Source organism: Metopolophium dirhodum, chromosome 3 (assembly GCF_019925205.1).
Source record: "Metopolophium dirhodum isolate CAU chromosome 3, ASM1992520v1, whole genome shotgun sequence".
NCBI lineage: Eukaryota > Metazoa > Arthropoda > Insecta > Hemiptera > Aphididae > Metopolophium > Metopolophium dirhodum.
Window position 1 is genome coordinate 958,140 of NC_083562.1, and position 25,877 is coordinate 984,016.

Below are 25,877 nucleotides of genomic sequence, written 5' to 3' on the forward strand. Positions count from 1 at the left end.
TAACATTAAAGACGTATCACAGCAACCATATTACAGCAGCTTGTGTTTTTAGTCTGTTCATCGTTTTTACAAATTATGTAAAATTTCAAATAAAAAATAAAAAATAAATTCAGAATTATTTACAATTTTAAATCATGTTTTAAATAGATAACCAACCTGATTTAATAATTTAACGGTATAAATCTTATCGTATAAATATTAATCATCGCGTCATTCACGTAATGTGTAAATGTATTTTACATACATCAATAATAACATTTGATCATATTGTGTTTTTCAATAAATTTTTATCTGCTGTATAATGTTATTCTTTTTTTTTTTACAAAATCACACTTTAGTACTTCACAATTCACAACAAATATTTATAATAGAAGTGTTTTAGATTCACGAATCCGCTGTTTTCTGTATAGGCATTTTTATAGCTTTCGCACTTCAGTTAAAGTATAAACCTAAATATCAAATTTTGGATGCAATAGGAAATTGGAATCATGCAGTATTTAGGACTTAATACAGAGTAAATTATTTTACGGAGGTTATAAATGAGTGTGATGACTTGGAAGTATTTATTTTGACTCTTCGCTATAAGACTACCAATAACAGACAATACATTAAGGTGATTTTGAAGGTTGTTATTATTATATTGACAATTACTGGATCACTATTGGTAGTGAGAATAGCTTTGTTATCTGTGTATTCTACTATTATATGTTTGGAGTAGTTGGTTGGTCAGCTGAAAAAAATATTAAATATAATCGGGGATAGTATAAGGTATATATATACTATATTACTATTTGCTCCTTCAAGAACTCCAGCAAGAATCGGAGATAGTGCAGAGATTTCATGTGTATACCTACTTGTGTAGCAAAATTCCGATTTTCGAAATATAACTTCAGGAATAGATAATAAAAAGTAGCTGAATAATATAGCATAATTAATCTGCATTAACATTTCGAGTTTCGCAATATATAATTATAATATTTAATTTTTAATACGAAACATAATTAAAGAATAAATAAATACGTAAGCTAATATTGTAAATTGTAATTGATAAAACTTTATTTTCTTATCAAAAAGATTTGTTAAATAAATAAATAAAAAAATCATTTAAGAATTTGTCTTGGTTATATATTTTATAGTTATATATGAATAATATACTAATCCATTGTTAAGGTGTTTATTTTGAATGTAAACAATATCACAAAAATCTGAACATTGCTATAAAGATATTTGTTTTAACAAACAATAATAGATGTTAATTATTATTTTGTTTTCAAGATTATATGTAATAATTAATAATAAAATGCTATTCAAATTGGTTTCCATAATTATCGTGTTATTCTTAATTGTTTTTGTAGAAAGTGCTGATGATGTCAGTATAATGGTAAATAATAGAACGTTTCAATTTTATTATTTATATTGTATTTTCTTAAATTGTCAGGACATCATTACATTTTCAGGATTCTGGTGTAATTCCGTGGAAGGAAGGGGATTTCGCCATAATATTTTGTAAGTCTACTTAATCATATTAAAAAAATTTAGTAAAATATTATAATTATAATGACCTTATAATAATATATTGATTATTGATATCGTGAAGGACACACATTTAAACAACGAGTAATAAATTATCATTATTTTATTATTTTTTCGATCGAACGTAATTTATATGAATAATTAAGTGCAGCGATTTTTAAGGATTTTAATTAAAAAGGTTTAAGATTTTAAAATATACATATGATATATAATCTTTTTTATGAACGTTGAACCAGCTGGTGTCTTATAGTTTTTTAATATTGTGATAAATAGATTTTTGTTTATTAGGTATCTATCTTGTGTCAGCTATCTGGCTGTATTTGTATTTTATATAATATACTATATTACATAGGTACCGCTGTTGTAGGATATATTGTGTTATGATATAAATATATAAATCTGCAACATATTTTTCGCGTTATTACCTCATACAAGACACACACATACACACAGGTGGTGTATCATTATTACACGCACGGCGGTGCCCTTTAATCATAATGGTATCTCGTATTATAGCAAGTGGTGAATTCGTACTTATATATAATAGACGACGAAGACAACCACCTCACCACTTGCACAATAATATCATCCACGCACACGTTTTCGGAAACTCTACTATACTCGGGTCGGTCCGACGACATCGCCCGTTCGCTCGCAGTAAGCATATATACATGTATACTATATATAATGTTATACTCGTTATACTTACCAGTATATATATATGAGATGATATTATTATCCAAAATACATTTTTTTTAATAACAATAATATTATATAGTGCGCGGTTTTGATTGAAGTTTCCGGTCGCGGGCGGTGGTCCGAGGCTGGGCCCCTATTGCTGCAAACGCGCGCGCCGGTAAAGGCGAAAGACTCTCCATAGTCGTTTTGTATTTACGCGTATAATATAATATATTATATACATTTTTGTATCATTTTTGTTTTCACACACACTCGCGTACGTACAATCACGCTTATGTGCGTATATATATATATATATATATATTTTCGGCCAGAGTAGGTACATATATAGTATTATTGTATATACGAGGGGGTTCGCGTGATCAACTGCATTACGGACGCGTGTTCATTTTCGCATGTTGTCAACATAAACAATGCACTGTTTATACCACACACATTACACGTATATACTATACACAGCGTACACCCAGTCTCGTTTCGGTCACATAATAGTAACAACGACGTATACGTTATTTTTGTCCGTCGGTTAGGTGTGTGTGTGTGTGTGTGTGGGTCTGTGTGTATTACATTAGTACGTGTATACATATTGTAAAGGGTGTGTGAGTGTGTATACGACACTCGAGTTTTTTTTAAATTTATCGTTTCCCCTAGTATTGTCCGATGAGATACGTATACCTCTGCGAATACCTGTTTGTATATACATCACAGCAAGGAACTGCAGTTTATCCCGCGTTATTACTTATATTTTACCGTTGAATGAAAACGATAGTTATAATGTCAAAGTTTGTTTCGCCGTACGCAATTGCAATGAATCCAGAAAAAATTATATTAATACTTGACATTCCAACATGACGATAAGACGCCCGCAGATGATAAAATAATATGTTTTGCTGCAGAATGCACTGTATTACGTACCTATATATAAACTGAAAACTGTAAAATAGTTTATATCTCATAAGGATTGACTAATATTCTAATCACTTCATTATGTACATTGCGCAGACATAACATTGAAAAATTTCGGCTACCGTCCTGTGACTGTGATGGCAGATATGATAAAATGCTGTGAACATATCGACGAGACTGATATCGATTGTAACGTACGTATTAAAATATTTAATTAACACACAGTGTCACATTTACACACTATCTATATAGTCGTATCCAACATAACTTTAAGGGGTGGAGTGATTTTGTATAGTGGTTTTATGAACAAAAAAGTAATAATAAATGTATGTAACCTATATGGGTATACTAAAAAAAATCGACGATAAGGGTGTGAACCTAGAAAACCAACCCCCTGAATATACCATCAATATCCATGCACACACATATATATAATGTGTAATAGTAATTGTATATGCTATTCTGTTGACTGTGCCCTGCTCATAAAATTTAAACATATATTTGATCTAAAAATTTCTGCTAAGAATCAATCCGTACTTAAGTACCTTCTTAACAATAAAAACGCATTAGGTACATATCCATTTATTAACTAACAATATTAACCTATCCGTGATTATGTAATTATTGATCTACCGATAAAACTATAATATATTATATATTGACCTATACGGCTATATACGCACTTTTATATACCCTTCGTAAGACTTGGGTATTATAATATTAAATCAATTTGAATGGACGTGTGGTTTTTTCATTTATATTGTATTCAGCTAATAGGGTTTTGACTTCTCCATTAAAATAGAATATATTATATAATATTATATTTAATTATTTTAATATAGGTTTACCTTTTTAATAAAAATATTAGTAAACTATAATATATTATATATACTATTATACTATCTCACCCTGTATATCTTCGTTAGAGACTTAAAAGAAAGAACCTATATTGATCTTTTAATTTTAAGTCAAATGTACCTATATACTACCTACCTAAAGAGAATACAACGAGTAGTATGGGTAATTATTGACTTCATGCTACTTCATATAAATTGTTTTTTTCACTCTAACTCCCATAATCTCACTGCATAATATACATATATTTTCAGGCCCCCTCATAAAATTTTAGACCCCTGTGACCTGTAATAAATATATTTGCGGGCCCTATACAAAACTTCCAATAAAATACAACTCATTACAAGCGATACGGATGTCCCATATACGATTTCTAGGTAATAAAAAAATAATCTATACTATATATAAAATTGTAAGGGTTTTTCTTCGACCGCGCTAACCGAGAAAACTACTGGACCGATTTGGCTGAAATTTTTTTTGGCTGAAACCGGACACTCTGTTGAAGGTTATAGTACCACTTTTGTCAGTAAAAAAGTTCATAAAAGTTCATAAAAAATTAAAAACAATTGTACCTATATTGTGCGGGACGTATTTTGACCGTTTAATTTTTGTATTTAGCATAATAATATGTAACTATGACAATATTTAAAACATAATAATTATTAATCATATTTTTTTACCGCAACTAGGATTTTTACATATTTTGATATTTAACCTGTTTTGAGACCGACCGCAACTCGGATTTTTTTTTTTTACCTGTTATAATCTCGACCGCAACTCGGTATCAACCTCATTATCATGCCGAGAGCGCAAAGAGCACGCATTAGCAGAAGAACTGCCAATGCAACTCGAATGTATAACAGAAGGCAACAAAATAACACACCAGAACGTTCTCAAACACGTGCTCGGGAGCAACGTAACGCTTTGAGTATGAAATCAGCGTTTAATTATCAATCCGAAATTGATTATTTAAATATTAAAGCGCTTCAAATTGGACGAATAACTATATTATGTCCTAAGTGCCATGCAATAAAATGGAAAGATGAAACCCATGGACTTTGCTGCGCTGACGGTAAAGTTGTTTTACACCAATTTGAGGATCTTCCAGACCTAATTAAAAGTTTAATTGATAATTCTCACCCTCTATCAAAACATTTCTTTAATAATTCTAGACTGTATAACACTCTGTTTCAAATGACATCGTTTGGAGCAAACGAAATAAGTGAAGGGAACTAAATGCCCTATTTTAAAATTCAGGGTCAAGTGCATCATTTAATAGGTAGTTTATTACCCGAAATTGGAAATAATGTTAAATTTTTACAAATATATTTTATGTCAGAGTCGGATCAAATATATATTCGAACAAATATGATTCCAAATTTAAAAAGAGGTCTCATTGAATCATTGCAAACAGTTTTGCGTGAAAATAATCACCTCATACAGAGCTTTAGATCTAATCTGGAGTCGATGTCGTTTGATGAGTTGCAAAACTTTAAGTTAATTATTCATGCTGACAGAGTTCCTCAAGATAAACACAGAGGTCAATATAATGCACCTACCATCGATGAAGTAGCTGTATTATTAGTTAATGAAGATAAAGGTCCCAGAGATATAGTTCTGCATGGTCGGAGTGGACACTTGAGTCGAGTTTCCGAATTGAATAGATCTTATGATGCACTGCAATATCCATTGATGTATACTAGAGGCGAAGACGGTTATCACATTAATATATTACAGGAAAATAACCAAAATCGAACCAAAACTGTATCCTGCATGCAATTTTATTCTTATAGGTTTATGGTTAGAGAAACAAGTCTAAATCATCTACATTATTACAAAACATTATTCAGCCAATTCGCCGTAGATATGATGGCAAAAATGATTTCTGAAAGACTACACTTTATTCGTAACCATCAAAAACAACTACGTGCGGATGTTTATGTTCACCTCCGAGATGCTGTTAACAATGATGCAAATATTAATGCTAATAACGTGGGGCAACAAGTAATTCTTCCCTCCTCTTTTACTGGCTCCCCACGTTACATGCATGAAAAAAATCAGGATGCCATGACTTATGTTCGTAAATATACTCAGAAGTCTTATAAAATTCTTATTTTAATTGTTTTTTTTTTTTAATCAACTTCAATCAAATTCTTTATCAACCATAAATTATTTCTATTTTATCTGTATTTATTTTTATCATTTATAACGCTAGAAAAATTTCAATCCGTTTTCATTAACCGTTTTTCATATTTACTTGCCGATCACATTAAACAATAATATTTGAATAAAAAATTCTACATATCATGGTCCGAAGGCAAAATAAACAACCAATCACGGGCGAAGCTGTGACGGGTCGGCTAGTAAAATTATATTATCGTATACGTTTATATTATCATAAAATAAGTATTCCAGATTCCTATCAAAATTAAAAAAATTACAAATTGATTTCAACGGGCCCTTAAAAAAGCTGGGTCCCTGTACTACAGCTCCACAGCCCCCACTTTGTGGGTTCCCTGCTTATTGTGCATATATGTTTGTACTATAGATAGTAGATGCCTATATATAAGATATTATATTTTATATATTTCTTACCTGAAAAAAATACGTACATTTGAATCTAATATTTGCTTTACTTATATAATCTAAAATTCTAAAATGTATTATAATACCTATATATTTTAATTTTAAACATTTTAGGTCGTGTATTTTAATTTGGTTTAATTGTAAGGAGTATATAGACTATAGTATACATATGATATGTTAGATGTATAAATGTATTAATTATATTATAACGATTAACGGTACATATACATTATATAGGTATACTATATAACTGTATTGAAAAATCATTAAAAAAATAAATACCATAGTAGATGTACGGTAAAAAGTAGGTATAAGTACCTATATAGAATAAAAACAATCTTTCTTCAATACCTAAACAAAAATGTATAATGGAATAATAGAAAGTTATAAATTAAGAATATTTTTTATTTATTTTTTTATTTATTTATTTGAGTAACTTACAATCTATACAACATTATCTACAATGAGCAAATAGGATATTTAATAATATAAAGTAACAGAATTTAACATTTGTGGGCAGGCACTCAGCAGCACCACCCGACCGAGAACATTTTAGATGTCATGGTTTTTTTTTTTATTTTAATAGGTCTCTAGGCCAATGTCTTTTGAGTCTTCCAATTACATTGCCAGGAAGTGAGGTGGAAGAAAGTTGCTTTATTAATGGATTACTGTGAGAGTTTAAGTTGGAGTGAAATTTAGAGTAATGGGCTTTTGCTAATTGATTGAGTGTAGGAATTTTTAGGTCTTTGTGGAGATTATTGTTTGTGACATACCAAGGAGAAGATGTTATTAATCGTATGCAGATAGATTGAAAAGCTTGAAGCATGTTGGTGTTAGAGGGCTTTGCAGAGCCCCATAACTGGATACCATATGTCCAAAGAATATTAAAAAAAAAAAAAAAAATTTAGTTTGAATTACGATATATTATAATAAAGTACTCTTGAGCTAAACAATTTGAACACTGTCACTTGATTTAAGTTTTAGTTATAACGTGTACTTAATTGTTAAGAAGGCTAATAACAATTGTTTATTATCAAAAAATTGTATTATAGTAGGTTTATAACTATTTTTACATTATAGTTAAATAACTTAAAAATTAGGTATATCTTTAAAGTTATATTTATTTTTTAATTCTTAGTACCTATTCCTATATTTGACCATTTGAGTATTACAGTGAATTGCTTATACCATAATTCCAGCATCTTCAATTGATTGGAAGCAGCTTAGATTTGGCAGCACAAGATTCAAAAAATATAACACTTCCGTACCTGAATATTGTAAGTTCTACTATGACGTACGTATATAACCACATACATTAGATTTCATATATATTTGTATTTTCAAGCGAGTACCTATTCCTGATATTTTAAACTTGGTTCCCTTCAGCTTAAGTCAGACACTGTCTTTACTACGCCTATACGTATTCAGTAATAACAAAATTTATCAGGCCCAGTTTAAAAATATCTTATTTAAAATTTTTTTCACTAGCTATTGAGGCGGGCTGTGCTTTACATCAATATTATAGAGTTTATATAATTTATACATACTTTTATATTATGATATAATATGGTACTTCTAAAATTAATATAAAATAATATACTAAGTAAATTTTTACTATAAATTCTATAGTCATAATCCAAATCAATAAATATATTATATTATACCTATACAAGTTAGACATCAATTTAATATATTATACGGACAATCTCAACTGCTGAAAATCATTAAATAATATCATCGAATATGCTGAATGCCTGAATAAATGTAATAAAATATATATACATATATAAGTACTAAAAAATATAATATTATGAATCAATCGTAATTAGTCCACTGAGGAAACAAAAGTATTGGAATTTCGATCAATATAATATCACAGAGGTTAAATGTAATTTATTATTGTTATCATCGTATCATTTAGATTGTTATTAAATATGTGTACTATGAATGTACCTATACATAAAATCCTTTTTAAACAAATGCATCTAAATCTCTGTAATAGTATAATCAAATTTATATTTGTGTTAGTAAAAACAAATAACAATAGTCGCTGCAGCATTGATCAATCAACAACTGTTTTAATATAGGTACATTATTTTATTTCTTAGCATATCATTTTGAAATAAAATATTTTTTAGCATCGCTAAGGTATGAGTTATGTTTGCGTATTTAATATAATAATTAGGCTCATCAAAGATTTCTTTTCTTAATTTTTTCTTATGACTTTTCAACGCGCGTCAACATTTAATAACATTTTTCAATTGCATGGTATTACCTAAAATATTATTAATTATTGTACAATGTACCCACATACATCTATGTATACAAAACTCATTTCGCTCTGGTCCAGCGGTCTATACGCGGCCCTGTCCATTTCGTCCTTAACGCGACGTGAAAACTGGAAAACGGCTAGAGTTCATTGGGCGTGACCTTTCGCCATCCAATGAAACCGCAGCAACCGGTTGTATTGTTTCCTCGGGTGCATTGTGTATGCGTTATGATGACGATGATAATAACGACTGCGGCTATGATGTTGATGATGACGACGATGACGATGATAATAACAATATCGACGTCGGGACTACATAACCTAACCCGGTTATGTAGTAATTGACGTGAAGCAATTATTTGACGGCCGCCATGTTAATAATTTATATTGAATAGAAAAAATAATAAGAAAAAAAGTGTAGGTAATAATGAAAGAACCGGACGTACTCCTTTATGTATATTATATAGATATACACACATACATATACATAGATACGTACTTACATACATACATACATACATACATACATACATACATACATATACATACGGTCAATCGATGTGGGAAAAATAACTAACCTCTGCCGCCACCGCAGTCGTGTATACCTATATGTATGATATTATATTTAATAGCGACTGCGCATATTATACAAAAGTTTCGAACGGAAATCTAAAATTAATTCGTTGTAATTTTCGAATATACGTAAAACAATAATACACGAGATTTTGCCTTCAAGTAAAAATAAAACCTACTATCACGAATTCCGATGGTGAGAAAATGTTTTCATCCGTTAACAACAAATAGAATGTACCTACATATTATTTATATATAATATAGGTATAATATAATAGGTACACGTGTATCGTTTTTTTGTTTTTGTACGACAGACGACGTTCTTTTGTATAATAATATTATTCACACGATTTTCCGCACTATATTATAATGTTCCTAGTCCATACTCCATATTATCTAATATTTTTGATTAAAACCACATTTTTACGAAAAGGAAAAATAAAATAAACAATTTTTTAACAATAGAATAAATGGTATAGCAGGTATCCTGCTAAAAATAAAACCAAAAAATTAAATAATCGCATAAAAAACTTTTGTTTAATATTGATTGTTATATTTTTTTTTTAATATTAATTTGTCGTAAACGTGATGTAATTATTTACCTTAAATATATTTTGTGTTGTAGACTTAAAGTTACAGGACGTATAGGACCCACCAACAGCCGACAAACCAAATATTATTTTAACTCTTAATGATAATAAAATAATACTATTTTTTATTATTATTATTATTATTATTAGAAATAAGCCTCGGCAGTGGTGGCCATCGGCTGATATTTGATATTAGTATATTACTATTTATTTATAAGCAAATTGTTATAATTTATCAAAATAATATTTTAAATTAATGTGATGTGACAGATTGTTTCCAAATACCAAGCGTCTGTCTTATATATCATATAATTATGTAAACATCTTTATATAATAATATCATGTAACTCAAATTAATTATTACTGATGGAATTATAAGATAAGCATTGTGAATGCAATCAAGCCCGTATCTAAAATAGCTAGAGACTGAACTCAGGAAGAATTTACAATTAACTTGTATTTATTTAAACCATCCGAAATGTTCAGGAGACATTTTATCCATATCGCATATTTGCATTTGGCCGTTAAGATTCTGAGCTAAGCGACGATGATTAATATTAGATTTAAATGTGTTTTAACATTTTATTTTCTTGTGTCTGCCATCACGCTTTGGGTAGAAAAAAAAACTTCAATCTTCCATTTTGAGTAGTTTATGGTAGCAAATTTTATCTAGTTGGTACTTCGTACTTAAAGGTCAAAGGTATTTAATGTCACAAATTTTTAGATTCTGAGCTAAGCGATTGATGTGCTTTTATTTCTACGCAAAACCAGTTTTTGACAAAATCGATTTAGTATTTTTGGTGTTACTAAAAATTATTAACTTAAGGATACTAGACATTTTCAGCAAATGTTTTTATTTCAATTGTGCATGCATGATAATGATTATGTACTAGATTATATTATAATCTTCATTTCATTTTTTTTTAATTATTACCGATAAATCATTTTTTGTTTGATCCAAGTACTTACATAAAAATTGAATACAAGGCTTTCCTCTAAAGCTGTTAAAATAACAGATTAAAAATATAATAAGAAAATTTTTTTTTTTTAGTTGTCAAAAATCATCAAAACCTTGACAGTTTGCAATTTGTTTTGTAGTTAAAAATGTATAAAACTTTACATTTTTTTAGATAAGGGTTGAAAATTTAAAACAAGGTTTCTTACTGAAACCGAAAATCTAAAAAATATATAGAGTTTTTTAATAGATATTTTAAGTAAATTTTGAGATTAGATTAGATATTTAAACAAAAAATAACGATTTTAGTTATTTTGTTGTAATTCAAAAATATTATTCGTGGCTACTCAAAACGTTTAAAGTATATTATCGTATTTTATACATAGGTAGATAAGTACATTGACCTTTTAAATGCAAGGTTTTGGACAAAAATTAATTTTACCTACTGTATAACTAATAGTAAAATAAATTACTTTAATAGCAATAATATCATAAAATATACTTTGTCGTCTTCACTCGGGATCGTTTTTCGTATAGGTACCTACAATGATTTTATATCATTGGCATCAAATTTAACACATCCATTAGTGACCCAATTGACTCCTAATGTACAGCAGAGCGGTACTCACAAGCCTATCTTTGTTAAAAATCATTGGGAAAAACAATATATAAAACAGTAAAAAATGGAAATCTTCACGTCACACGTTTTTGACAAAATCGATTTTTTTTTTTTTTTTAATTAAGAGAAAACAAATTAATAATTAAATTCATTTAGAGAAAATCGTTGGAACTATTTTTACCCAACATTTTTTATTTATTTATGTTTATAGAATTTTGTTTCTGGGTTAATTCTTATAGCGATTCAAAAATATTGCAAATATATTGTTTCAAAGTGTTTGAACTATATTTTTAATAAGTTCAAAGTTTTACGTTTCTGGATAATATTTAAACGTAAATTAATTATTTTTTCTTAAAGGAAGTTAATTACAATAATATTTTATGTAATATTGTAATATTGTAATTTTAAATGTTATAATAATAATTAGTAATATAATAATATGTTCGATGTTGTTGGAAGAAATTAGTTCAACCTACCTTATAACTTAAAGAAAAATAAAATTCTATTATAGAATCTAATCTAAATGAGTAATGACCTACTAAATGACGATGTATACGTTCGATACACTGCTGCATACCGACTTCTCCTGTTATTTTTTTCCCTATCACAATTTACAATACTACATTTTACCTATTTTTAAATCCATAATAAAATTAAATCGTATTATTATGTGTTTACGTATAATAGGCAGGGTATTATGACTATATAGTTATGTAACCTATGTGTTCACTTATTATATGCCGTATGGATCGAAATTCATTTTCTGACACTTTATATACTATGGCTCACTATAATTAGTAACAATTCTAATATCATGATGTATACATAGGTAATACATTTTTAGTTACAAAGACAATTATTTTACTGAGTATTTTCTGTTAAAAATGTTTATATCTATTATTTATCGTTAATATCAGTATTCAGTGTTCAGTAGGTATTCGTAAATAGTTACTATTTGGTACTATGAAATCCCTTTATACCTTTTAAATTGTAATATAGTAATGTATAATCGTTTATTATTGTAAAATAATATTAAATCTTATGCCTATACCAATTATAGGTAATTAGTTATAATTCTTTTATTGTATAGGCAAGTTAGGTTGTATAGTATATATAGTGTAAATAATATAGTCTAAATGTTTTAATAGTACCTACACGTTTTAACTGTTTTAAAATAAATATTAAAAAAGTTGTGGCTCAAACATTATTGTATATAAAAAAAATATATAATATATGATATAAAAATGATGTGTGTACCACATACCTATACTTACCATACCTTTTTTCTATAATAATATTATCTAAAGTTAAATTGAATATTTTTTTTTAATTTAACATATTATATTATATTGAAATTATCTTTATCATATACACTGTATAATTTAATATATTGTTAATTTGTATGATATACAAAAAAGTAACTGCTACATTTTTAATTTTTAAAAACAAACAAAAACTTTTGTATTAATGAGTTGAAACAAGCTACAAATTGCAACAGTATACGTATTATATAATATCATATAATATTACCATGCATATAATTATAGATAAAAATAAATATCATACTGTTTATTTTATTTGATATTTGCATTAGTAGTCAAGTTGAAATTATAAAACGTATAGTTATAAAATAAAAATGTGTAAATTAGACTTATCTAATATCTCCCCTAGTAATTTTGTATGTGTACCTAGGTATATTTATGACACACTCCAATGGTTAATGCCTTATTTTTTATTGTAGTTTATAACGTTACCATTGGCAACTAGTAAAAAAACCTCCTGGGAATTTCCCTTCACATCGCTGCTGTAGTATGTAAATACCAACTTAGTGTAAGTATGTAGCCACGCCAGTTGGGTATATATTATATACATATACCTACCTAATATTATATTTAAACTTTTTAAAAATTAAATTTTTTAACATTAGTAATAGTGGATATATTTTTAGAATTTTATCTTCTTGTTACTGTAGATCAGTGATGGGCAAAATCTGGTCCACACGACGCATTCAATGCAGTTCGCGAACCACTATATTTTAGGTTATAAAATAAATTAACATGATATGAAAAATGTAAAATACATGCATATTTTGGCCATTGTATATTTTTATTTTTTAGCCTTCAATTTAAATTAATTAATGATTAGTTTGTTATAGCCTTCATTATTTACATTAACATGGATTTTAAGCCGTTCTAGCGGATGGTGAGAAGAGTACCTATTTGTGGCGTGAGCGAGTTTGTTGGCATTTTTGTTGTTTAAGCGAGAATTAATGATTTTAGTTAGGAGGCAATTTTATATGCACTGTTGAGTGATTTGTCCTGAAGGAAAATTGTGTGTAGAGTATTATATTTTTGAATTGAATCAATGCCCTAATTCTTTCAAGGGTAATAATTTACGCCTATTGAGTTGTTAGTGAAAATTCATTTTAAACTATAATTCTTACTAATTAGCACTGATATTTTGAGCAATTCAAGGTACAGACACTGACAAGGCCGCCCATCAATGAGAATTGAGAACATAGGGGGAGGGGGGAAATATAATAAAAAAACTAAGAAGTAAGAACCAACAAAATAATATCAGAAAATGGATATACAGCAAACAAACGATTTACCTATGTTACATTATGTTATGTAGTATAATATCATCAATAAAAATAGTTTATTATTTACAGTTAAAAAAATTACCATCATATCATTTTTGTCTAGGGGGTGACAAATCAAGGGGTCCTTGGACACTGAGAAACGGCTTATAATTTGTATTTATTTCAAACATTTTATCCATATAAGTATATTATTATTATATTAATAGACTTTATGGAATATTCAATTTAAACACTGGGTAATATTATATAGGTGGTCACACGAATCCTAGGTGTATATTCTAATGATCACATGAAATATGATTTACATAACTGTTTAGTTTATTTTTCAATTAGAATCAAAAATACTATATAGGTTTACAAGCCTCATAAAGTCATAACATAAATATATGTATACAAGCATAAATACGTAATACCCACTCTAATATAGGAAGTAAATTCAATATTTCTACCAAACAAACTTTTATCAAATTAATATTAACTGCATAAACTTTCATAATGATTTCATAAATAATATAAAAATTAAGACAACAATTATTTTGTAATTTACTCTATAGCAAAATATTAAATTATTTTTAACTTAATAATAGGTACACAACTATAATATACGGTGTACGGTATACCCAACTTATATTGATGGTAATGAATTATTAGTTCAGGAAAATTTAATAACAACTTATTTCGTATTAATTGTATTTTACTTACAAGTAATGAATGCAGCAAACTTATAAATGTTTCTGACGAAATATATTTATTTTCTTTAATAATTGTATATTTTTTTGACCAGTATTCATACAATCGTCAAGGTGAATGTGATATTCGTGTCAATATAATATCTAACAGTCATGAACATGTGGAATCTACAATCGTTCGAAAGATTGTTTTCGATACATCAGTAACACAAGGTATTTTCTAGTTGGGTATGAATTAACTTGAATTTATACTTGTATAGATTACAGTTATTTAGTATGAATAAATAACGTAATATATAAACGTTGTTAGTAAATTTAAATTTAGTTTAAGGCGTAGATCGTAGATTTTTAACTTGATAATATTATATGTATATTTATTAAATACATTTATACATAAATTATGTATTAATTTATGTAATATAATATTAGGCATAAATTATAATTATTGCATACAAATTTACAAATTGAAATAAAAAATCAATCTTCTCCATTCTGCAAATTTTGATCACATTAACTGTACCGTATTTTTATTTATAATTTAAATAGTTAGTGATCTACTATTATAAAAATCATTCTTAGAAATTGTCATAATATACCATTATATTTTATATCCGTCCAAAATTAAACTAAATGACACAATAATTATTAGATAGGTATATGAATGTATGATATTACCAACCGATTATTGTGTATCATTTTAGTTTCTGAGCGGAGAGATGAATGTATATTGATTTTACAATGGTGTGTGTTTTGTGGCTGGGTACACGATAAGTAGTCGAAATAATGCTTTGATTTTCAACTTTCAGTAACTTGTTCGATGGGAAAGTGAATATAGTTGGTACATTGGAGAAGTCAAAATTTAAAATTCCCAGTAGTTTTCGAAACCGTTTGGAAAAACAAAAAAAAATTAAGACAAAACAGGCATTTTTACTCAAAATTGGTTTTCAACAAAATCAATTTTGGTTTTTGGTGTAACTCTAAAACAAATGACCATATTCATGACATTTTTACTGAATGTTTATATTATAATTTTCAATACACCATAACATTTTCAAAATATTTTGATTTGTTTTAAGCTGTTTAAAGACATTTTCAGTTTCATTTTTTTAGTTTTTTTTTTTCTATAAATGTCAATCAAATTTTATTTGTTGGATCAAAAAGCTTGAAAATTTGATACAAGACTTCTAATATATTGTGACAATGGGAGTTGAAAGATATTAAAAATACGAAGGCACAATTTTTTGACAGTACAGCAGAGCGACACCTACTTGCCCACCTTTTTTAATTTATATCGCAATGTAGGTAGGACGCCATATAAGATATTCTCTGAAACGTTGTAAAATATGTAGGTAGGTGTTTTTAAAATAATGTAATAGGTAGAGTTTTTTTGTAAAGGACAAAAACATTTTAATGAAAATTAGCCATTGAATTACATACCCAGGTAATATATTATAATAGCACAAAAAGCACATAAATATGCATAATTTTTTAATAATTATTATATTATGTGTCTACTGCCTACTAATTACTAATCCATATACACACATGTGACTTTTTAGTTTTTTAAATATAAATATTCACATGAAATAAACTGTGTAGTGTTTGTGACAGGGGTTTTAATTTAAGCAGAAATAGATTTTTCCCCTCTGGCTAATTCAACTTTTTGAAATTAAACTATAAAATGGATTTCAGCTATATAATTATTGTTGTATACGGTTATTTTGTAAATTGTAATACGCAGGTGATTGACGTCTTGAAATACATACCGTATCCAATTTAATCGACAAATATCAATAATAATAATAAGGTTACACTGGTTACAGTAATACTATACATAGTAAAATCTATAGATGTATAGAATTAAGTTTACAGACGTTGAGTCTGAAATTTTCCCCGTTTGTACGATAATTACATTTGTCACTTAGTTATTGTGATCACGCGATCTGTTGAATTTCATTATAAACTATCCAATTGAGTTTAATAACCCAGCTGATTGACTATAATGATAAATATATATATATATTTATCTAATATAATATGCGTTTTAAGATATCGAAAAATAACGTTATTTAATATTATATAGTGTATACAAATTACACACCAAACAATAACAAATAAGTAAGTACCTAAGTATTTATTTTTTTCCCCAATAAATAAAAAATTGATTGATTTTACATAATGTGGTTTCATTTTTTATTTTTATCATTTATTAATTTAATCTGTTAATATATTATTGAAATTAATTGTAAAAATAACTAATATTATATTAAATTATTTAGGCCACCATCATAATTTAAAATGTGAATTCCCTGATGAGGACCATTTAAATTATTGTAATCTTGTAAACTGTCATATGAAATATTCTGGATATCGAGGATTTTTTAGTACAGCAAATAAAAAATGTGTACAAATTCCGGAATGCCAATCTAAAAATAATAGTGATCAAGTAAATAAATTATTTAGTGTTTGATTTAAGACAATGCATATAATATGTTAAGGTTAAGAGTAGATATATGTTTTTTTTTTTTTAGGATTTGTGTTGTTTTTTGAGTGTTATTCTTATATTATATAGAAAATATACATATTACAAATAATATTATATATATATATATTATCACATACAAGGATGACTTTAGCTGTGATCGATATTTTATTCATTTTACTGTCCGTATTATGCAGTAGTTTTGTTTTTATAGCTAATTTTCTATGTGTATAGTTATAGGGACTTCTAGCATTTGCATGTTTTTTTTTTATAGGTAATTAAATAGCATGCAGGTTAAATCCGATTTGCAATATAAAGAATCTATATAGAAAAAAAATATTATAATAGAACCTCTAGGTATATTTTATAAGGTTTTAGTGCATAATTATTATTTACGCATTATTATCTAAATTATTAGTACTTTTTCTGCAAAAAAAAAATTGTTTTAATTTATTTATTAAAATGTAATTAAAAATTGAAAGGGCTATATTTTACTTACTGGTCAGTGGTACCAATGATATAATATTATAATTTCTATATTAAATTTATTTTTATTAAATAATCACATGACATTGATATAGAATTTATATATAGTTATGCAAAAATAAAGAGATTATTAATTTATAACATAAATAAATATAAAATAAAATTATTCAGTCAAAAATAATTTGTCTTAACTTTTATAACGCACATTTGATTTTTTTTTTAATGATATTCGTGTTTTTTTTTACACCTAAAACCTATATATATCACTACTTTTTTAAAATATTATAAGTACATGAAGATACTTTAGTAACAGCGACTACTTTAATACTTGAGTATATTCAACGGACAAATATATTTTCCTCATATAATTATATGAGTATATTCATTAAATTGATTAAATTGATTAATAAATAATAAATATAAAAACTAATTTAAAAATCATGTACCTATATATATATAGGCCTATATCTGGTCTAACAACCAATGTGTAGATCTAAATCACACCATTACACAAAAAGACATTCAAGAAGTATTGTATAGGATAAATAACAATAAGAGCGACGAACAGTTCCATACATTCGACAAAATGCATTCTAACCAAGTATAAATTAATAAAAATTAATATAACTTAAAAATTGGTTTTTTTTTTAAACAACTATTTAGTTTATTTAAAATTCAATTTAGCTAAATATTATCTAACACATTTTAGAAAATCCATTGTCACAATGGATATTTGAACAACTATACCGATTTTTGTGAATGTGATCTTGGATGGGAAAATGAAAACAATATGAATTTGGATGATTTTATACCGTCAACTATACCATTACAAATGTGTACGGTTCGTCAGAAAATTTCTAGAAATCGCATGCAGAGTTTAAAACATGCTACAATACCAGAAAACTGTACATTCGTGGAACTTGTATCCTTTAATTTATAATTTAAATGCATTTAAATAGTGTTCATAGTTGCATATAATCATGTGGAGACTAAGAGACTTCATCATTGAGTCATGCCTATATATCTTATTTACTTAAATAAGTTAAAATTATGTGACAATTAATAATATTTAATATTTATAAGTAAATATTCCGTATTAAATATTATAATGGCAGGTATAGATATTCAATATGTATAATTATCACAAATATTTTATTAATTAACATTTTTGATTGATCAATTTATTTTTCGATTTGAGGAAAATTATTAAAAATAAATACTATGTACAGGAGTATAATAGAGGGTTCATATAAAGCATACATTTTAAATCGATAATTTTGAAAAAGATACTTGGTTATATTGGCAGAAATCAAATGATTTCCAAAAGTTATTTTATATTGATAATGATTGTTTTTAATAAAAAATGACATACCTATCATCAATAAAATATAAATTTCATCAATGATTGGCCTAAAGTTTATTTCATGAATACATTGCTTATGTAGTTATGTGTTATATAATTGTATTACCTATATAACTTTTATTAAAATCAAAAAATATTTGGATACACATATTATAATAATATAGTGTATTGAATATCTATCTACTCGTCTCTTTATACATATCTACTGTTGTCTGTTTAACCACATAAATGTCCAAAATGCTATGACTGAATTTTTTCACCACACTTAACCATTCTTTTAAAAAATAATTTCCTAAATTTAATTTCAGATTTGTTCATTGTTCATTAGTTGTGTGATTATAATAAATATTATGTTGCTACTATAAATATAGTGTAGAAGTTGGTTTAATAAGTTTAATTAGTAAATAGTAAATATTTTCAACAGCATGTGATTCATTTATTGTTATAATTTGTACTAGACATTTCTGTAAACGTTCTCAGTGTTATTAATAATAATAATAAATCTGTATCAATTTGAAATAAAAAAAAACTCAAATACTATTATGAAGTGAATATATTGCCGACGCGGTTTATTATATTTTTTACTTTGATCCAATAAATATATTTAAAAACACCGCCAATAATAGGTTTGCTCGTAATAATACCTTGAAATTGAGTGTAACAATGAAATACAGACGTTTTTGATCACGGAATAATAATAATAATAATAATAATAATAATATATGTAACGTATCCCTTGAAAAAGCGACTTCGACTGCGATGTACCCATACGTAATGTAAGGAACAACTCTTCAAAAATCTGACAGCCTGCCATTAGAGTTATTGATCCTATACAAATTTTTTGACCCACCGATTACCCAAGGCATCATTGAGAAACCAATTTAAACGTAATTCCTATACTATATTATAGGTATATTCGACATCGACATGGCGCCAACGTCTTACACACATTTTAATAAAACTGGTAGTTATACATTGTAAAATATAAAAAAAAAATTATACTTTTATTCTAAATGTACCTCCTATATAATATTATATATCTACCCGAAGTTTAAATTCTGTAGTAGACAAGTATTTTAGGAATATTATGATGTTTGCATCAGTAGTTTTTAAACGATTGAATAATTATGTTACAAATAATGTGAATATGTATGATTACGCTTTGTATAGTAATCATTATTTAGGTAATTAATAATTATATATACTTATTTTCGATATTAATTATACTATCGCGTTTACGTGGAACTATACAGGGTGTCTATTACCTTATATTTGTCCTCGTCCTTCGCCTACCTGCCAAATTATATATTAGGTTTATATATTAGGTACTCCTAACCTCGCCACGTCCTATCCTAACTTAAAAACTTTTAATATAAGTTGTATAACTAATAAACAAAAGTATACCTGACAGAAATTAATAAATTAATTCATTTTTTGAAATATTAACGTAATACATTATAATAAACCACATTCAATTTATTATCTTAGATTTTTAATAAGAGCAAAAACAAAAATTATTTTGATTTATTTATTAGATAGGTAGGTAATGGTTAATTATGTAATAATAAATCAAATAATACTATAAGTTATAATCACGGCTAGGATTTGTATGCAATAAAAAATGGTAAAATATGCATTTAAATTTTTAGAAGATAAACACTAAAATATAGTATATTTATTTATTGAAATACATCAGTGATTGGCTAGCTGTTTGTCTTAATATAATATAATTAAGAAATAAAATAAAATAATTTAGAAATAAAATTTATAATTTACATTCACTACGACCACATTTTTTTTTTAATTTTCGAGAATGAATGATCTTTCTCCGTCAAACTTTTCAATATTTTATCGCATACCTGTTGTACCATTGGATTGTATTTAGAAAAACAAAATGTATGATAAGTTTTATGAAATATACTACTAAACATGTATTTTCCGCATTCTTATAATCGAAATATGCAATAATATTCATTTTATTCAATATTAAATTCAATAATTTTTTTGCAATAATACCTACATGCATTTTATCCGAAATATGCAAAAACATGCAAAATAAAAATACCACCATTTATCTCATCATGAGGTGGACATTACTCACAAAATCAATAATCAGAAGTCGCAAAAAAAACATGCTGTTGCATATAAATTCTAGCCCTGGTTATATTCATTGCAGCTCTAAATATACAATAATAATTCTTCAAAATCATACATATTTCATTAATTTAAAAACATTGGTTGACGGAGACTATTGGACATGTGGACTAACCAGTAACCAGTAACCATATACTTATAAATATATATTTATATTATGTCTACTGGACTAACACGTAAAGACACTCTGTCAGTACTCTATAAATTATATTCAATTTAAACTATATTGAACATATTTTCATATAAGCTATATATTATATAGAGGTATAGCCGTAGTGTTGCCCAAGTTATAGGTATTATTGACTAAGTAATAATACTAAAGTATCACATTGTACTTCAGCTTATTCATTTTAAAATATGTTTTTAAATAAATATTTAAATTTTTTTAGCGGGGGGCTTTCTTATTCTAAATATTGCAGTCATCCAATCAAAATTTATTCTAATTTTTTATATACAGTGCCACTATATAGTATACCTATACCGTAGGTGCACCATTTCATGACGACTAATGACGAGGTCGTTGTTAAATTGATCTACTAGTGAGTAGTGACTACCAATAATATACTAGTTTGGGAAAAAAATTCTAATACTGCAACCATAAACTGTTCGAAGAAGAACCACCTGATGGCAGATGAATGCGGCCTCAGATGTATTTTGACGGACGGAGTCTTTGATCTCATAATGTATACATATAGCATGTACAATAATAATAAAACGTATATTTTCTATTGTTTCTATAATACAGTCCCTAAAATTGTGTGTAGTACGACACACTTTGTGTAGTACGAAATTTAAAAGTGTATTATTCTAATTAAACTTTTCTAATAATATTATGTATAATTTTATATCTTCACATTTTTTTTATATTTTAATGATTTTTTACCAAACCACGTTTTAATTATTATCAACTACGGTCACACAGTCACACAGTCACACAGTAAACAATATTTTGTGTTGTTACGTCTTATACTCTTACTATAGTTATTATTATTCATTGTTATCACAAATTAACATATACCTTAATTCGTGATTGTTATTGAGAGTAGCTATTTTTATTATTAACATCTTAGTAGTGAACGGTGGTATATTATAGTATACTAGTGTTTATCTAGAAATAATTTAGATTTGATCGATTTGGGACTATGTGTGTAGTACGAAAATTTGGATATTTCAGGGACTGCTATAATATTACAATATATAAATCTCGCGGCTGCCGAAACTCTGACGCCAGCGCCGGACGTCTTAGGTATAATATTATAAATAACAATAATGACATTACATTTTAGTGTGTAACAATAAAATGATGACGATTAACGATAATACGATATGATATTACTATATTATTATTATGATTTTTTTTTTCGTCAAGTTTGTTCCGGTAAACCACGACGTAAATCACGAACTTGTGAGCGGCACACGTGCGGCGTCGGTATTTTTTTATACTTTATATAGATCAAAAAAGCCAATTTGTAAAATATGGTTTTAAGAAAAAAAATCGGTTGTTGGTCCTTAGTAAAACAGACGGGCCCAAAATCATATTCTGGCCGATTAGTACTCGTTAGTCGCTGCTACGCGCGGTATACCCGTCGTCTGGGAGATAATTGATTTTTCTCGACAACGGCGTAAAACGAAATCTGAATATTTGTTCACTTACAATTTATTATTCAATGTCACACGTACACACAATTATCTCAAACTTTTCCGAAAACATCGACACCGTCATCGAGGAGGTGATGGAAGACCTCATCACATCAGTGGTGTCGGATTCCAGCGAAAGCCAAATTGAGACGACCGTCCAATAGGTGCTCCAGGACATCGTAGCCATGGAATTTGGCTACGGAGACCATCTACAACTGGACACCGGCACCGATGACATGGACAAAGATAAACGGATGGTCGCCATCGTCGGTCATATTATCTATGGTTCTCTTGGTGTCTCTTATTTCTGTTTTTTTGCCACATTGAGAAATTTTCCTTTGTACCTATTACTTATTTATTTTTCGGCATAAATGTTTCAAAATTGTAAAGCACTCGTTAATTATACATATCAAATATATCACTTATAATATTATTATTCTTTTTCGAAATTATAAACCACGGTGTTTGACAATGATATTATTTATGACTGTATTCAAATTATTATTATAATATATAAATTATTTATATAATAAAATTGTTAAATTATTATAATTTATTATTGTTATATTTATCCACTAATGAAATTATTGTTTTTATACAGTAAAATGTTATTTCTTATTTTTTGTATTAAATAGTAGGTACGATTTTATTTATAATAACAGAATAATGATTTATGAACATCATGATCGTGGTCATGTGGGTCCTATGAAGAATATTAACCAACAACTTTTTTGATATACGTACCAAACCTCAATAAAATATTATAATGAAGGTTTTAGCCTCGTGAAAGTATAATTAGTGAAAAATATTGTCATGCACCATGCACATTGCACATATCATTGTAAAATCAATAAATTCATCGCCCGGCTCAGAATCTAAAATAATCTAAACTATTGTTTTCGTTGTTGTTGAAAGAACCCAAGTACCTACACCCACATTATGTTTAAGTAAAATTAGGTACTTTGCTGACCCGTCCATCGATCCTCAAGAGATCTGACGATCGAATCCGCACACGCTGTCAATTATGTTGATGACGACGATAATTCTGTTGAGTACACAATAATAAGTTAAAACATTCAGAACTATATAAACTAATATATTAATAGGTTCAACATATTATAAACAAATAAAAATTGTAATTATAAAAAAAACCCACTGCTTCTATACACTAGTAACATATTTTGTTGAAGAGGCGAATTGATCGATAAGTAAAAAAAAAAACACAATATTTTAGGTATGCATTGACTATTTGTATTGCCGAAGATAGAGGCGTCTGGTCAGTGGTGGTTCAATCTAAAATTAAAATACTAAATTTTTATGAAAAATTAATAATTATGTACCTTTCAGAAAAATAATTATAAATATGTAGATATGTTCGTATCATGTGTACCTACTTGATTTACCGAGTATCTAGTACCTACCTTATACCTACGTGTAATAATATATAATAACTCTATAAGAGTTGATAAAGTATGGTAAAATGTTAATGATGATAGAGTATTTACCAACAACATTGTATATACACAGAATTAATTATTGTAAAATTATCAACATTATCAGAAATTTACTTGGAATCATTACACAATAATTAGAAAAAGCTACAATTAAATATTTATTTTAGATCTAATTATTATACTTATTTGTCATAGTCACATTTGTCTCCGTCATAATGTCTCGCACCAATCCTTTCATATAAAAAACACACAACAATAAATTATGGCCGAAAGCGCATTTTCAACCAACTCGCTGATTTAGAGAGATGATGCAGTTAATAAACAAAAAAAACTGTCGAAAATATAATCAAATTGCAGAAGGAGCAAAAAAAATTTTAATTATTTCCATTCTGAACTGAAGTATCAATAAAATTTTTATTTTCAATTTAAATTCTATCAAACAATGTTTTATGCTCATTTTAATTGTATAAATAAATAAAAGAAATTAAATAATATAGCATGGTCGAATTTCAACCACTGGACGGTACTATACCTAGCTGAATCCGTGCATTTCGTTGCCCGTAAAAAATCTCAACTCTTAAAAAAGTTATGATTGTTCAACTACTTTTGGGTGTAACTTGCAGTAAGTGCAACTCAGCCACCATGATAGGCAATGTTCAATAATTTCATTTGATGCATGCTTTTACCTAATCTGCCCGAATAACCAATAGTAAATAAATACTAATTTCTACTGCAGACTGTGACCAATATAGCAACTATTAATAAATAAAAATAAAATTTCCAATTTCCGTCGTGAACCTCAACGTTCCTGTTTGAGTACTTCTTTAAAATGCGAATTTCAGCACATCCTTTCTTATTGCACGGTAAAAGTGTTAGAGGGACCACTATTCAAAATCAGCGAGTCAGTAGTATATGGATTTTATATTTAAAATCATATTTTTGTCGGTACATTGGTACGATTATTAGGTTTACATAATTTTACGGTATATGCGCTGAACCCATATACAGCCAGTATATTATTATATACCCAGACCTCAAATTTATTATCATAAACGTTTAAAAATATATATATTTGTAACAGAAAACCGTCCTTCCCGCGCATGACACCACGTCTATTGGTCAACAATAACACAAATAAAGTTTGACACAATTATTATTCACGTTAACACGTCGCCATAATAGACGAAACAGTCGAAAATATCAAAACCTATAATATAATTCACCTTGGTGGTTAATAACTTGAGAAATCGTTTTACCTTTGTATAATATTATATGATTTGGTGAATAAAAGACAATATTCTGCACGCGGACCGTTAAACAGTATAATATAATTATATTACTTTGGCTCGCCCGTGATGCGGACCGCCGCCGCCGCCGCCTCAGTGGTGCGTTGGCCGTGTAACTCACGAGTAGCCGAGTTTCTA

The 25,877-nt window shown here is 27.5% G+C and overlaps 1 protein-coding gene across 1 annotated transcript; it reads left to right on the forward strand.

Moving 5' to 3' along the window:
• Nucleotides 1–2,733: 2,733 nt before the first annotated feature.
• Nucleotides 2,734–19,687, forward strand: LOC132942116 (uncharacterized). Its single transcript, XM_061010426.1, has 8 exons — nucleotides 2,734–3,167; nucleotides 3,235–3,332; nucleotides 7,779–7,856; nucleotides 14,972–15,089; nucleotides 17,156–17,322; nucleotides 18,305–18,445; nucleotides 18,554–18,766; nucleotides 19,516–19,687. Exons 2-8 carry the CDS (start codon nucleotides 3,276–3,278, stop codon nucleotides 19,570–19,572), a joined length of 831 nt encoding a protein of 276 aa, XP_060866409.1. The 5' UTR covers nucleotides 2,734–3,167; nucleotides 3,235–3,275; the 3' UTR covers nucleotides 19,573–19,687.
• The last annotated feature ends 6,190 nt before the right edge of the window (nucleotides 19,688–25,877 follow it).